Source organism: Phalangium opilio, unplaced genomic scaffold (assembly GCF_054372755.1).
Source record: "Phalangium opilio isolate 3A_F unplaced genomic scaffold, DU_Popi_V2 ptg000041l_1, whole genome shotgun sequence".
Lineage (NCBI taxonomy): Eukaryota > Metazoa > Arthropoda > Arachnida > Opiliones > Phalangiidae > Phalangium > Phalangium opilio.
The window spans coordinates 7,204,420-7,222,053 of NW_028324165.1; the positions used below are offsets into that span (position 1 = coordinate 7,204,420).

General features: G+C 37.2%; 1 protein-coding gene across 7 annotated transcripts in view; it reads right to left on the reverse strand.

The window, feature by feature from the left end:
• Positions 1–17,634, reverse strand: part of LOC149679697 (uncharacterized) — a 99,226-nt gene that overhangs the window by 11,268 nt on the left and 70,324 nt on the right. For 6 of the 7 annotated variants that reach the window (XM_089835485.1, XM_089835481.1, XM_089835480.1 and 3 more), the window contains exons 5-8: positions 3,483–3,562; positions 1,901–1,984; positions 1,715–1,780; positions 254–475 (exon numbers count right to left, since the gene is read on the reverse strand). In XM_089835485.1, coding sequence (XP_089691611.1) covers positions 254–475; positions 1,715–1,780; positions 1,901–1,984; positions 3,483–3,562 — 452 coding nt within the window. Of the gene's footprint in view, positions 1–253; positions 476–1,714; positions 1,781–1,900; positions 1,985–3,482; positions 3,563–13,144; positions 13,306–17,634 lie in introns of those variants that run through there. The other variant, XM_089835486.1, reaches the window with a different exon arrangement.

The window sequence follows — 17,634 nt, forward strand, 5'->3', positions numbered from 1 at the left end:
AATGCAACATTTTTGAAAACACGAACTGAATTTAAAAGATTTGCAATGAGACAGAATAAAAAGTTCCCAACAATGAAATTAGATGAACAGAAAACGATTTAAAATCATTTCAAACAGTTAGAAATACAATTAGTTCAAAGTGTCTTTGAAGTGACGACGAACAAGAACTGATATTACGTAATCAAAGTGAATTTAAAGAGATTTAAAGACAGGACAGAATTATTAGTGAGAAACACAAAAACCATGATCTTACCGTTTAGCATCGTGAACTTCAATAGAAAACTTGCGATCCCTGAAGTAAAGATTCTCAAGTTGTTTCCATAAAAAGACTTTTCGCGGAGTTTTACGATCGGAGAAATCGTATTGACTGAGACCTCGATGACTTAATCCAAGCCACCATGGAATACTACCTTTATCTTTCACTTGATAATAATGTATCCCGTAAGTAGGCAGAGTTTCAACCAAACTCATATAGCTTTAAGAGAAAAGAAAAGAAAGACTTCACATAAACTACTCTGCTATAGATAACCAAAATGAACCTCTTGAAGATATAATGAAGTAGGAAAAAATGTATTTATAATTGATCAAGGGTGTTAAAATGAACTTGTTTTTCTACTTCATTATTCCTTTAAATGAAAATGTATAGGCTTTCTTTCATTTATCGTAATTAGGAGTACAGATAAAATATTGTGTGGGCAGATTTGTAATTGAAATATAGTAAAGCTCGAAAAACAAATTTGAAGTGATTCGTGAAAAATTGGCAATATTTCAAGAAATTTTAGCCCAAAAAGTAATTTTATCGCGTGAATTAAAATTGTTTTAAATATTAGGCCTATAAATTACCAAAATTTTGGGTTCGCATTTAATTACCCTAAGCTGCCACTATGATACTCTTATATGTGCTAACTTATGTTTAGTAAATTACCAATAATTCACCACGAAAGTCATTTATGATCAAGTTACCGACAATTCACCACGAAAGTAATTTATGATCAAGTTACCGACAATTCGCCACGAAAGTAATTTATGATCAAGTTACCGACAATTCGCCACGAAAGTAATTTATGATCAAGTTACCGACAATTCGCCACGAAAGTAATTTATGATCAAGTTACCGACAATTCGCCACGAAAGTCATTCATGATCAAATTACCGACAATTCGCCACGAAAGTCATTCATGATCAAATTACCGACAATTCGCCACGAAAGTCATTCATGATCAAATTACCGACAATTCGCCACGAAAGTCATTCATGATCAAATTACCGACAATACGCCACGAAAGTCATTCATGATCAAATTACCGACAATACGCCACGAAAGTCATTCATGATCAAATTACCGACAATACGCCACGAAAGTCATTTACCAAGTTACCGACAATTCACCAAGAAAGTCATTTATGATCAAATTACCGACAATACGCCACGAAAGTCATTTACCAAGTTACCGAGAATTCACCAAGAAAGTCATTTATGATCAAATTACCGACAATTCAACACGAAAGTCATTTATGATCAAATTACCGACAGTTCACCACGAAAGTCATTTATGATCAAGTTACCGACAGTAAAATTTTTCAGTAAATTACGGACGTCATTGAATTACCAGTAATCTAAGCAGGCCATTCATTAAAATACCGACTAATTGCTTTTAGTCCATAAATAACCTAATAATAAACCCAATTTAAAAAAATGAGAGATTAGAACTTACTTTACGATAGCCGAGCCTCTGGACTGTCCGAGTTGCTTCTTATAGTAACCAGCTACTCTATCTTCACTAAAAAATATAAAAATTAAAAGCATAATTAGCAAATTAACCATAAAACAGGAAATCATTATAATTAACCTTAAATTTACTCAGTTAATTCAGGGAAACTTATTGAAGTAGTGTACTCACCATATAGTTAGGGACGGATGCTCTTTAAAGACGCTGGTAGGCAAAACTGGCAATTTCTTCAACAAATTTTTCGCTGTGGAGTCACTGCGAGGCAAAATTGGGGGGAAGGTTTATGATTAAACTGAGTGATAAACATATGACAGGGCCTCTCTCCATCCTAGCTAGGCTAAGCTATAAGGGGCAAAGATTTCGGGTATAGAAGAAACCTCTTAATTAACTACAAGTGTTGTTTTTGTAGGCAAACTAACGCTTATCATTATAGAGTAACACGGAGTTCAAGTTTCTTAACTTTAGAGTTTGAGTGACTCTATAGAGAGGTTAAGTAATTTAACTAAAAACGTGTAAAGGGTTCGTAAAGCTTTTGAAACCCCGATTTCCCATGCAATTTGCACTAAGAACTGCAAGCAAGAAGCGATATCTAGCTTACTAGGGAGAAGGTCTAAATTTGTCAAATTTATAGCTTTATCTCCAGTCCAAACGATAGTAGGTCCGGAGTTAATCCCCGCCGCCTCTAAATTACAACCAGCATCTCATTGGTTCTTGAAAACTCACGTCAGCGCGACCGACGCGAATGACGAAAATTACTTTGTATTTTCCTTTTCCGACTGAGGAGAGGCGAAATAGTCTGGCCTCCTTTTACGTCCCCCCTTGTATTTTGAAAGGGGGACTGGGACTATGGCGCGCGAATACTTAGGCATCTTATACCTTCTCCCTAGTAAACTAGATATATCTTCTTGCTGCAAGTTTGGTTTTATAGCTGAAGCAAAACTTCATAAATAAAACAAAGTATTCTTCGTTTACAGTTACCAGCCTTTAGCTGGTCGCTCTCAACCTCTTCACGAAGCAAACAATCAGAGATGAGGTCTTTGGGGGTCGAAGTTTTATAGAGAAGGTTTATGGTGGCGATCCAAACGTTAATTCATGGTACTAGTGCTAGTATCTGCTACTATAGGAGCCTAATCACGCTTGTTCCTTTTGCTACGGTCGTGAAGGTAATCATACGCAGAGGGGGTCGACACTATTTTGAGAGTTAGAAGGGGGTTTCTCTTATTACACGACGCGAGCAAGATTAAATGAAGTATACTTTTTTGGTTTTTAGCTATGAACTTCTGGTTGAAACAACACTTTCAGAGTGAACTCACTTAATCCTCACAAATTTCCCTCAATTTACTTTCCCGAGTTTTCCCTAAATTTTTAGTCAACAATTTACTCTCCCTAGAATTCTCCCTTAAATATTTGGCCAACAATTTACTTCCCTGAGGTTTCCATAAATTTTTAGCCTACAATTTACTTCCCCGAGTTTTCCATAAATTTTTAGCCAACAATTTACTTCCCCGAGTTTTCCCTAAATTTTTAGTCAACAATTAACTTCCCTGACACAACATTTCCAGGGTTATCCAGGTTTATACGAACCCGTCTGTTTTCTCTATTTCCCATTTAAGGCAATCAAATCAAAACATAATCATAGCTAACTAACCTAACGACTTTCTCTCTTTCTTAACTTTAATTACAGGTGCTGGGCCTAATTTGAATTTAATTGAATCTCCAACGACAACAAAGACGTAGATAATGTTATACTTACTCAGTATAATCTCCATGAGTGGCTTGCAAAACGAGTGCCGCAAGTTGAAAGGCAGTCTCACTATCAACTTCGATCGAACCCTGAGAACGAAAACAAGAAAACGAAAATAACGTGAGAAACTTTAAGCTAGTTGAGACTGATTTAATTTGGTTGGCAACTAATCCCTCGAATAATCTCCAACAGAGAGAGATAAAACAAAAGAATTAGGAAGGAAAATTCCCAAACAAATCTATGCTATGACTTAGCTTATCCCAAAGAGGGTATATATAGAGAGGAAGTTGAAGCAGGGATAGATTTAATTTTAGAAGTAGGAATGGAGAATATAGTAATGTGGGCGCGCGCGTCCCGGACCCCCTCTCACGGGACCGGGGGGGGGATATGAAAGAAGAGTCGGCGTGTCATAGCAACAGAGGTAAAAAGGAATTACGTATTTTTCGCCGTTTCCGTCAGCAACGTCATCAAAACGTAGTTTAAGTGAGCTACCCAATAAGATAATTTAAACTTTTCGTTACGTGTTGGAGGGAGGGGCTCTATACTGGGTGGTCTATGAGTCGGACTGAAGTAAATACTATTTAGCCGTTCTCCATTCCTACTTCTAAAATTAAATCTATCCCTGGTTTTGAAGCTAGCAGCTTCGACAATGTATTTACTATTTAGGGAATCGGGAATAGAGTTCTCTCTTTCGTTTATTTTATTTTCCTCCTAATATAATAACCGGTTCACTGTATTTCAACCGATAAGAGGGGCAGAGAGAGATGCGTGCGCACTAGGAGCTACGAGAGAGAGAAAGAAGAAAACTTTCACGAGAACGGTGGCTAAAGCCAAGCCTTCTACTCCTCCCCTTTATACCCTCTTTGGTTTGACTAAGGCTTATCTCCCTCCCACACTGAAAGGAAAATTACCTCTTGCGAGTCGCTAATAAAGGCAACCAAATTGTAGTTAACAAGCTATGATAGTAATTTATCTTTCGAGCCAAAACTCTTATTTGTTTTCATTCTTGAGCAGAATAAATATAGTTTTAAGATACGGGTTGCAACTTCGCGAGGCAAAGCTCACTAATCACAACGTAGCAACTGTATTTTTACATTACAGTTAGCTTTGTCACATGCTGAAACGGATCTTCGTTAAGGTAGTTTTGATAAACTTAGCAGTATTCAAATTCAAACATTATTTATAATTCTTAGCCCAAGTTACCAGATCGCACTTATTTCACTTAATGCTTTTTCAAAATGTCACAACATTTCCAACTTATAATCGCCCTTATAACAAAGGATGACACTCTGTATCCTATTAATACTTTAGTTATGTAACATGATTCTTCCCAGGCGAAGGAGCTCTTTTTGTTTGCTATCCTGCTCATCAAACTTAATTCAGATGTGTAATTATCGCACCGTGCTAGGGTGAATTCCAAAATTACGGTTTGGTATTTACTAAATCCCCAGCAATCAATAAATCCACAAACCTTGATTGTCTTGACGTGGGACAAAAATGACCACGAGCGCATGCATGCGCCTTGGCAAATAGTTAAGCGCTAATAGAGTAATGAATGATGAGTAACTATGTATCGCGTTATTGTTATAATAAATGTACAATGTTGGGAAGCAAATTACCCCGCTTTGTGGTGGTATACTTATCTCGAAGCAAAGTATATACTTCTGTTGCAATGAAACGTTGCTATTCGCGTATGCATGATTCGGTTTAGTAACCTTAATTGCTATAATAAATGTAAAATGATGTTGGGAAGAACCATGTTACTCCGCCCGCTTTGTGCTGGTACATTTGTCACGCTATTATATACTTCTGATACTACTAATCGCCACCTTTTTTTTTTTTTAGAACACCCTGTATGTAACTTATGCTTAAAATAGATAAAAATATATTCCTACAAAGATACTTATCCATAAAACCTAACGTTACTAATTTTAAATCCCAAGATTGATTTAGGCAATTTTATAGGCGAAAGACAATCGCTAATACTAACAATGAAATCACTGTCATTTTTCACCTTCTATAGATGAAAATTGGATAAAGATAATGACCCCGAGGGGAGGGAAACGAAAAGGGAGGAGGGGAATAGGGTATTTGGCCGGCGTTAGCGTTGGGGGGAAGCCAGTCAAGCAGCTTAGGGCATTCAGGAATAACGGTACACACACAGGACGCTATTCTACTCCATTGTAAAAGAGCACGTTTCTAAAGATAATATCACGGAAAGACTAAAGAAAGGGGGGACAGAGGGAGGTAGGGAGGGAGGGGATAAAATGATATAAAAATGATGATGCACCCGAAAATATTTGGCGCGGAAACATCAGGGAGAAAAGAAGCGGGAAAAGAGTGTGTGAGTGTCTCTCTCTGGAGGAGTCGGACAGTTTCCGTGTTATTACATGTTACCAAGAAGCGATATCTAGTTTACTAGGGAGAAGGTAGGTATAAGATGCCCAAGTATTCGCGTGTCATAGTCCCTGTCCCCCTTTCAAAATACAAGGGGGAACGTAAAAGGAGGCCGGGCTATTTCGCTGCCTCTCCTCAGTCGGAAAATGACTGTAATTTTCGTTGTTCGCGTCGCGCTGACGTGAGTTTTTAAGAACCAATGAGATGCTGGTTGTAATTTAGAGGCGGCGGGGATTAACTCCGGACCTACTATACGTTTGGACTGGAGATAAAGCTAGATTATAAATGTAGCGAATTTATACCTTCTCCTCAGTAAACTAGATATCGCTTTTTGATGTTACTACTAGTTCATAAGATATGTTGGCCATAAGTTTGTCACTGGTTACTGAGAGATTGTCATGAAGTGAAGTAGGTCATAGATTCGAGGTAAAGCGACATACGCCTGGTGACTGGGGCGTTGTCAAAAGGCTTAGTAATGCAGACTAAATAGGAAGATAGACTACAAAACTGAGTGTAATCAATTCTCGCTTGTCGTTCTCGAACTAGCTCGAGCTGTAAGTCTCTAGCATTACGAATCATTGGTAGTGTCATACTTATCACATAACATATCTTATAAACTTATGGTTGTATGTATTCCTATTAGTAATAATAATGGAATTTACGATACAGTTGTGGCATATTTCCTCTACTTTTAAATGCAATTGGATCAAATGAAAAAATATTCTACTATAGAATTTATAATAGTTGTCCGACCCCTCTGGATTCCGTCATGCACGCGAGACACAGACAAAGAAGCACGCGCGCACGGCTCAAAAAGGAGGAAACTAAGAGGGAGATTGGTCAGAAAATGACATCACGTGACTCAAAACTTTCCCTTTTGCTTTTACGCTCGATTTGATTGTTCACTTACAGTTAGGCCTATATTCACAAAGTTTCAACTAGAAAAGATGGCGCGCGGTATTAAACACAGCAGCGATTTCTGCGCGTATAAACACGATAACTTGACGTTTCAGAAATTAGAGAGATTAAGCAGAAGCCCCTTTACGCGTACGTCTAGAGCTAGCTAACTTCAATAGAATATTTGTTCATCAATGTACTGTAAACTTTATAGCTATACGTCCACGTAAGGGGTCTTCTTGGGAGAAATGTTATGAATCACGTGACCGTCTACGCTTACGTGTAGCTACTTTCTACGGAACATTCTTATACTGTCTATTTATGATGATAAAAAATGCGAAAAATGCCTACAAACTTCAGTATCGTGATAAATCGACGTTCGAATATAAGTAACATAACGAATTAAGTATGACAATTGCTGCTGAGTGAAACTTAAAATTCGTTCAACCCAATTTGTTATTTGTCCAAAGGTCTCGCAGAAGTAGAGATGTTTTGGTAATTTTCCGAATACCAAAAAAACCAAGAAGTGATATCTAGTTTACTAGGGAGAAGGTATAAGATGCCTTAGTATTCGCGCGCCATGGTCCTGCAGTCCCCCTTTTCAAAATACAAGGGGGGACGTAAAAGGAGGCCGGGCTATTTCGCCTGCCTCTTCTCAGTCGAAAAATATGACTGTAATTTTCGTAATTCGCGTCGCGCGCTGACGTGAGTTTTCAAGAACCAATGAGATGCTGGTTGTAATTTAGAGGCGGGGATTAACTCCGGACTTACGTTTGGGCTGGAGATAAAGCTGGAAATGTGGCGAATTTATACCTTCTCCCTAATAAACTAGATATCACTTCCTGGGTTTCAGCTTTCGTTCTGCATTGAACCTACCAATATGGCCGTGTAAATTATCTCACGAATCTCAGCTCCTCCCCCAAACGGAACAAATCTTCCTTAGAAATTTCACTTAAATCGTCATACTTATTTGTTTTTATTATTTTACTTTTGGTTTTTGGATAAAATATAGATTCATATCTCGTTCGTACGCGGCGCCTAATACTATTTCTAGTTGATACTTCGTAGAAAACTTGAAAATATCGGAAGTTCGGCTATGTATCGGAAGCGACCCTCCTCCCCCTGAGGTTGCATCTTCACGTCCGCTCTATTTCCCCATCTGATGTATTTAACGATCGATTTTTCCAAACTTTCGGAAGTGAATTACTCAATTTTATCTCCAAAAATCAAACCGCCTTCCCCTTAGGCTAGATGGAAACATCAAATTTTGCAAATGTCTATCTCTACATTTTAAGCACGAAAAGTTATTCCGCTTAGATAGATTTGGATTAGGTAATCGGCAATATTCAAGAAAAGGTTCCAACCAAGTCAGATTTTTCATTTCAAAATTCCTCGATGTAACTTTCTCTGACCATACCTGACCCTCTAATGTTACTTTCCCTGACCAATTTATTGTCATATTTATTGGTAAAAAATTCAGAATGTTGAACGTTTAGAAATTACCGATTTGAAACTCCCCAACATTGTCAGCGTTCATACGAAATTTCCAAAGCCAATTTCCCAGATATATCAGGGTTTTCCAGAGTACTTCTGATAAATTTCCAGAGGTGTATTTTTTGCATTAGAGGAGTGTTATAATTTCAAAAGGGTAACCAGACACACCCATACCTACATCAGCACATATTTATCACTCCTTGTTAGAAGATAATATACGAATGATGTTTTAGTGGGACCAACAAACATAATTCCATCCACCGAAGTTTTTCTCTACACTGAGACAACTAACATCGATTTTCTCATGCACCGAAATATATTATGGGTCCCACTGAAGTGTATTTGTTTCACTTTATTTAATTTCCCTGTTTTTTTTGAAAGATACTTTGATTTTCCCTGATTTTTCGAAGTAATTTTTATTTCTACTGATATTTCCTTGATTTTTTCCTCTTCACCAATTTCCCTGATATTTCCAGGGCTTGTTCCCTGTTTTCCTTGTTTGTATGAACCCGATTTTACGCGCAATTTTCAAAATCCCTGACATGTTACGGGCAAACATCAATTAAAATTAAAGTCAAAATTAATTAAATCTTACGACGGTCCAACAAAAACTTGGAAAACACCCCCACCACTACCGCAACATCACTCTAACCCTTCTTATATAAATTAATTTACAAATAAATAACCAAATCTTTACACAATAACAAATACTGGTTAAACCTGATTTACCCCATATTGGTTGGCAACTTGGCATAATAATATTATTACATACTTTTGAATTAGTGTTGCGATACAGGTAATTTATGGTAGACACAATGGTGAAGTATAAAAACCAAAACCACAAAAACCACGAACAACCCACCGACCGATCACGTTAAAACAGGTGATTTTTGAGAAAGAAAATTTGGGGCTTTAAAACTTCCCTCAAAGAGTTCAGGTTAGTCCAGTTTCTTTTTCTTATTTTTCAAACGAAATAGATTTTGATGAAAGTGGGTAGTTAGTTTTTTTTTCTCTATCTCAAAGATGATGGTGATTTCAGTTTCTTAGTAGAATCAAGAAGCGATATCTAGTTTACTAGGGAGAAGGTATAAGATGCCTAAGTATTCGCGCGCCATAGTGCCAGTCCCCCCTTTCAAAATTCAAGGGGGGGCGTAAAAGGAGGCCCCGGGCTATTTCGCAGCCTCTCCTCAGTCGGAAAATATGACTGTAATTTTCGTCATTCGCGTTGGTCGCGCTGACGTGAGTTTTCAAGAACCAATGAGATGCTGGTTGTAATTTAGAAGCGGCGGGGATTAACTCCGGACCTACTATACGTTTGGACTGGAGATAAAGCTGGAAATGTGGCGAATTTATACCGTCTCCCTAATAAACTAGATATCACTTCTTGGTAGAATATATTGAAGGTAGTTATTTATTTGAACGGGTTAAATTTCCCAAAAGAGTATAATAATACTGCTTTAGAGTTTCAAAGGATAAAGAAACCATTTTGGTATTTGGTATTTGGCAACAACGAAATTCGATTGTGTATAAATAATGTGCAATAAAGGGGGTAGGGAAATTTCCTCCCCGCCGTTTCTTAACTTTAACTGTGCATGCGCTTCAGGGTTGCCAGTAATTTGTTATTAGAGCATCTCAGGTAATTGGAACTGAATCGAACAGAACTACAAGCTTAGTTCAGTCTGTTGTAGACTGATAGGGGTTGAATTGCATTCGCAAATATCTGGCCTGGAATACATAAAGCTAACAGGAATGATTGTGTAGCCGTTTTCTCATTTTATCTACTCGGGCTTTGTGGGATGAGCTGTATGTATGACGAATTTAACCTCTGAAATAATCTGTCTCGATGCGCGTTGCACCTTGCGCGCCTAGGAACTCGTGTTGCAAACAGCCAATGAAATTACAGTTAGAAAGACGCCATCATCAGAATTATTAATAGGCATGATGTATACTAAGTTCTCAAGCCCGGTATACCCTCAAAACCAGCATAGAAATTAACACGAGATATAGAGCTATTTCAGTGGGGGAAAAATTTCGTCTGCTACGAAAATTGGGCCTGCCATTGAGTGTAAGGCGGAAATTTTATGAGGGTTTTCTCTATGGGCAAATAGCATTGGTGACGTAGCCATTACCCCCTCTGAAATAGCTCTATATGGGGGCACAATAGTTCCTAGTAGCTGTATGTATTCCTACTTTAAATCATTAAAGAGTTTTTTATAGTTAATTATCCCTAGTAGCTGTATGTATTCCTGCTTTAAATAATTATGTTTGTTTTATCGTTAATTAATAATTATCCTTTAGTGTTCAATGTTTTATCGTTAATTATCCCTAGTAGCTGTATGCATTCCTGCTTTAAATCATTAGAATGTTTGTTTTATCGCTAATTAGCCTTTAATATTGAAATTTATAATTTTTAAAGAACATCTTGGATTTTTGGATAATACACGAATATTAATTAAAAAGTTCTTGGGATTTATTTTAGCATTTTTCAATTTTATTTTTTAATTTTTTGGCAAGATTTGTGGACTTTTCCAAAAACCGGTTGGGAACCAAAACCTAAGCTAACACAGTCATTTAGAGTCAGTGTAGAGAGAATCATTAATGACGTCATATTTAATTACCAAACAAAACAAAAAAATGAGTTCTTCGTTTACATCACACATAATTAGTCAAACAAAAGCGAGGCGAGCGGTTGTAGCTCTTTTGTTTGAAAATTACAAGAAGGGAGATCTGAGTTAATTAAAAAGTCATAAGATACAAGAATGTTACAGCTGCTCTTTTGTCTTTCTTATCGCCACCCATTTTAGTTAGTGATCCATTGAAATTAACCCCGAAAATTTGTCACAAAAAAAACACCTAATTTGTTTGACAACGGAATTAAATTTTCAAGACTTCGAAAAGAAGTTCGTAACTCGAAGTAAGCATGGTGTCTTTTAAATCGTTATTCATATTAGATTTCTTTAAGAATTTGGTTTGGGGGGCGATTTTGAGTCTACAAATGTTCTAAATGCCATTTTACCCCACAAGTTAAGATCAAGAAGTGATATCTAGTTTATTAGGGAGAAGGTTTAAGATGCCTAAGTATTCGCGCGCCATAGTCCCAGTCCCCCTTTCAAAATACAAGGGGGGACGTAAAAGGAGGCCACCGGGCTATTTCGCAGCCTCTCCTCAGTCGGAAAATACTCTGTAATTTTCGTCATCGTCATTCGCGTAGGTCGCGCTGACGTGAGTTTTCAAGAACCAGTGAGATGCTGCTTGTAATTTAGAGGCAGGGATTAACTCCGGACCTACTATACGTTTGGACTGGAGATAAAGCTGGAAATTTATACCTTCTTCCTATTAAACTAGATATCACTTCTTGTTATGATTATAGTGTTTTAGGCATGACCCCTTAATTAAATTAGAATTGTCTTTCAATTTCTTACTTAAATTTAGGGGGTCTTCCATAAAACAACTAAATTATAACAACACGTAAACAGTGACCCTTACAGCAAAACGTCATAGAACATTTTCAACTCAAAATCGCGCTGTTCTATGGGCCTATTACCCTTTTTGGTAAATCCTTTTATGTATTAGATTTAAGGGGTCATCCATAAAACAATTAAATTATAACATGTAAACTGTGGCCATTACAGCAAAACGTCATAGAAAATTCTGAACTCAAAAATCGCCCCGTTCTTTGGAAAATCATTTTATGTATTTGACAATTATTGTCACCTAATGAGTTTAATTTATTTCAGTTTATGTACTTCTGTTCAAGAAGGAAAAAACGGTGAAACTTAATTCATCACATAGTACATTGATCTTGTCAAAATCAATAACTCGTATTATTAAAAAATTAAAATTTGGGGCAAATATGATTAGGGTAAAGGACCCTATGGGCTATTTACATTACACATAGCTCCGGAATTTAGTGTCATCCTACTGTCTGTAAATAACAGTGTTCTTTTCTTTAGGACATGGATATGGGTGAGTGATATTTAGATTTTTATTAATGGTACCATCGGCTAGTTTACTTTGAAAAAGACTCTAGTGCTGCTATTTAGGATCTAATCACAAAAAAAAAGAAAAACCTTAAGGGTAAAATAACAACCGGTCTAAGCTAGCATCTTATTCTTTAAAAAACGTGAAGATACTTTGAAAGGAAGTGGGCCAAATTTGGTCAAAGTCAAACGTGTTTCTCACTTACAAAGTGTAATCTCACTTAAGAAAAATGTATTATAAACAGAACTTATGTTAATTCCCACGTCAAAATTAAACGTGGGGTATCTAGGTTTGTATTAAACACGACACAAACAATATTAAAAAAAAAACACCGCTAAGCCTAACTTTCAAACCGTGAGGTCAAAAGGTTGGTTTCATAAAATTACAGACAGATTAGTTAAGCCTAATTAACGTCTACAATATTTTTAACTCATCAGATTACGAAGTCTTTCAATAAAAATGTGCTCAACAACATTAAAAAAAAACCACGCTAGCATTTAAACCGTGAGGTTAAAGGTCGGTTTACTAAAACTACAGACAGATTATAGTTAAGCCTAATTAAGGTCTACAAACGTTTTAGCTCATCAGATTACGATCGTAGTTTTTTAATAAAAAATTTGCTCAAATTTTGATATGAAATTGTTTCGATTTGTTACCAATAATATCTCAAAATTAAGCCGAACTTAAATTAAAATCATCACCCATAATAGCAGACAACTTAATATAAGAATAGAGGGGTCAATGGTCACTCATAAGGCGCAAGCATCATCAGTTCATCGCGCCAAAATCTCGTAACATTCGCAGACGCAACCAACTTAACCCTTGGTCAATCTCATCCCATTGCAAACAAAGATTCCCACGTTCCTAGGCTAACCCTAGTTTTAAAATTAAAGACAACTCACCCAATTGCGACTTCAATCTCTTAATTATCGATTGGTAATAGTTAATTACATTGTCTCACTTAATTTCGAATCTTTACGGCGGATAACTTCGCGTCAAAACAAGGCATCGAATCGACTGACTAACTTTACGCGAGCAACATCACTGGAGCAAGTGGGAGAACTAGGAGAAGTGGGGGAGGTGGCGGAGATGAAACTTGCCCCTGTAACTCCTATAACGCTTCATTCCCCCCTTTCTACAGAAATGCCTAGATCTACGTAATCCCCCCGCCCTCTTAGCGAGGAGTAAGAAAATGGGGGTAAAAATTCTAAGAGAGTAGTAGAAAATGGACTAGTCCAAAAAGGGAATGGGGCTGGAAATAGGGTGTTTTATCTAGGAGAAAGATCTTAGGGCTGGAAATAATAAAAATGTTTGACCTTTAAATATGATGGAATGGATTTAAAAAGAATTTTAATAGTTACGACGTAGTTAGTTAAAGGTGAAACTGAAATAAAAACGAAGGGGGCCCAGCGCCACCTTTTATTTACAATTAGGCTTAACTATAAACACTTTTTTTTACATTGGATTTTACTGATTGCTCGAAGATGGAAAATTATTTGCTAAAAACTGCCTACAGCAGGTTTATTTTTTTAGCTACCTAACACTGGAGATGAATTTGGGTTGGGGTGCATGTAATTAAAGGATCCAGAGGTTTTTGAACTATACCGAATAATAATGTCAGTAGACGTAAAATATTATACTGGTTTCGTTTTAATCGCTTATCTTGTCAGCTTGTGTTAGTTTATGACGTCATTTCGTCTATATGAGGCCGGATGAATGTGGATTTGAATAATTTACATCTACGAACGAACTCTGTGAACTCACGTAGTCGCATTTTAAAGGGCAGGTGGAACGTTCGTTATTTAGGCTTAGAAAGCAAAGCTCGGTTTTGACGTTTAGGCTTAAGGACTTTAAAAGGCGTTAACCCTAACTCCCTCTTTGAAAATTTTTGAAAAGAGTTTTAAAACTAATTCAAAAGCCATAGAAAACTCCAATAATCGTAAATTTAAAAATTTAAAATGTTATTTAAAGAAATGAGAAGTAAACAAACATGTTTATCTAAACATAGAAAGAAACCATTTAAAATATTTTCAAATAACACACTACCAATATATATTTTCGCTAAGTTTACAAGAAATCTTTAACCCTTGAAAGAGCTTGAAATAGTCAATCTTACTTGACATCACACTTAATATAAATTAACCATAAACTGCCGATTTACACGTACTAGCAACACCAAATGGCAATCTATTAAGAGTAATATCCAATCAGAATCCTTTCAAGTTCCCGCCTTTTGTTATATATACATCGGCACTAACCCCCGTGGCTTTTGAAGGGGGGTTTTTGGCGGGTCTTTTGGGCGCCTAACCCACGTGATATCCTCAATGGCAATCTATCCTGACAGCGGGGGAGAGAGAGTGTTTTACCATTTACGCAACCCTTCTCAATATGCGCCAGAATTTGACAGCTACGAAGAGATCGTGGTAGCATAATTTCGACCTAAATTATGACAGTAGAGAAGTTTTGGTTGGGCCTAACATTGATTCTCCATTTGTGGACAGACTGAAGAGTCTTTTCCCTACCAAGAAGCGATATCTAGTTTACTAGGGAGAAGGTATAAGATGCCTAAGTATTCGCGGGCCATAGTCCCAGTCCCCCTTTCAAAATATAAGGGGGGACGTAAAAGGAGGCCGGGCTATTTCGCCTCTCCTTAGTCGGAAAATATGACTGTAATTTTCGTCATTCGCGTAGATCGCGATGACGTGAGTTTTCAAGAACCAGTGATATGCTGGTTGTAATTTAGAGGCGGCGGGGATTAACTCCGGACCTACTATACGTTTGGACTGGAGATAAAGCTTGAAATGGGGGGGGGCGAATTTATGCCTTTTCCCTAGTAAACTAGATATCACTTCTTGTCCCTACTATGAAGTGGAAGAGATGGGGAAATGGGATGCCCATTTTGTAGAGCGGTTTTCCTTTGGCAACATCATTTTTCACTCAAGATGGGGAGACTTTTTTTTGGAGATCATTTCCCGTCATTTTTGATACCAGGACCCTTTTGTTTCCCCACCAATGTGGGGTGTAGCGTTATATATTTTTTCCCCCCACAATATGGAGTGTTATGTTCTTTCCAAAGAAAAAAAACTAACTCTCAAGGCAGGCCTAAAATAGAACAAATACAACCACACCTGACTCTCGAGTCGTTATAGAAAAAAATAACTAAATAAATAAATAACACCTGATAAACTTTCCCGCCTAAATGAAAAGTACTATGACCTTTCCCGCCAAATATAGCACTTATCAATCTTTATAGACCAGAAATAACACTTGATAACCTTTTCCAAGTTAAATACGGAGCTTTCACTTAAAAATAGTTCAAGTAACAGCTTTAACTATAAATTTAAGGCGCCTGACAACGTTTCCCGCCAAATTTAAGGCGCCTGTCACAACCTTTCCCGCCAAATTAAGGCGCCTGTCACAACCTTTCCCGCCAAATTAAGGCGCCTGTCACAACCTTTCCCGCCAAATTAAGGCGCCTGTCACAACCTTTCCCGCCAAATTTAAGGCGCCTGACAACCTTTCCCGCCAAATTTAAGGCGTCTGACAACCCTTCCCGCCAAATTTAAGGCGTCTGACAACCCTTCCCGCCAAATTTAAGGCGTCTGACAACCCTTCCCGCCAAATTAAGGATAAACTAACCACAATATCCCGCCAAAACCACGCCAGAAAAAAAACCCTAATATATTCCAAGATTTTATAAAAACAAAAATATTAAAATGAAACTGGTACAGCGTTTAAAATTCACGAATAACTTTCGCTATGAATACATTAAGAATTTTCATATAAAGATCAAAAAGCAATCATGCTTAACGAATTCATCTTAAATAAAAAACGTTAAAACTTTCACTCTTAAACTAAAATTTGAAACAAGCCTTGTGGAACAGCCAATTTCAAAAGCTTTTTAAAATGTTTAGAAACCGCAAAAAACATAAAACATAAAATTGAATTTACTATCTTTTAAAGATAGAAACTAATTTATTCTTTGAAGAAATAACTTCTTTTAGAAAAAAGTGTTTTGAAAAAAACCCTTTCCTAAACTCGGACTTAAAAATCATAAATAAAGTAAACCTTCTTTTAAGTGTTTTTGCTCTAATAAAACTTTGTAAAAATGTTTTCTCATAAAAACGGAGGAAAGTGTAACAAGTTGGGAAAACCAAAATATTACCTCTCCGAGTAAAGACGACTACTTACAAACTTATTTACCCAGATATGGAAATGTTTCTTAAGTTAAAATTTATGAAATATTTAAGCAGTATACAAAGCACAGCAAATATACTGTAAATCAGACGACATTTTACATCCAATAATGATATACTTGTACACATTAAAATCATCCGATGGGGGAAAAACGGGAAATGAAGAGATAAAACTTTGGAGGGATATTACCTTTACGTGTTTGTAAAGGCCCAATTTTCTACTCCTCAACTGTATGCCCTCTATGTTCAAAGCCATATTCACAACAGGGTTGCATTGTAAACACTATCCTTTCGTTTCATCTCAACGATTTTCTTAGTTTGTCAACATGACTGTTAACGTTACATAACACCAAAGCTTATTTTTTTTTTTTTTTTTTTTCCACCTACTAGCACTAGTGCTTAGCCGTTAGGCCTTGAGCACCAGGAAGAAGTGAGCGGGAGACCCTACGCGGCCCAGCACTGACGGGGGCCGCTAGGTCGTATGTGTGTAAGCAGGGAAGGAAATGAGGTTTACTTGGGAGGTGACGGAAGGTGGCATTGGGGTAAGTCACCTCCGGCGGACACGGGACAGTCGGCACCTATAGGGTAGGATCGCCGACATGTGTCGTATTCCCTCAAACTTTGCCGCCCAGAAGCTTGGCTTACAGGAGTGCGCCACACTCCCGGCACCAAAGCTTATTTGTGGCTACACACACTGAAAGTAAATGCGTACCATAACAAGTTGGGAAAGCCAAAATATTACCTCTCCGAGTTTAGATGACTATCACTACCCCTTAAACAACCTAAATATATGCATCTATCGCTTTTTTTAATTCTTTGCAAGTGCAGGAATTGAATTTTAAAATAGTCTATTGTTCAAGCCTTTTCAATATCTCTCAATTGCTGTGGAAACTCTACTCTCTCGCTATACCTCAACCGCATTCTTAGTCTACCAGTATGATTTGTAACATTTGTCCATATCAAAGCTGAATCATACCTCGCCACACAAAAAGCAAATGTGCCCAAATCATGGAAGCCACAACCCAATCACACATAAGCTAGGCTCCCACTTAACCAAAATAATTATTAAACAGTTAAATACTCACAAAGGTTGGCAAAATCAATCTCCTTCAGTAATACGTAAGGCTTAATTATATTATTTGCCGAACAAAATTAATCGAGCAAATCTAACACTTAACTTCTTCCTTCGAAATTCT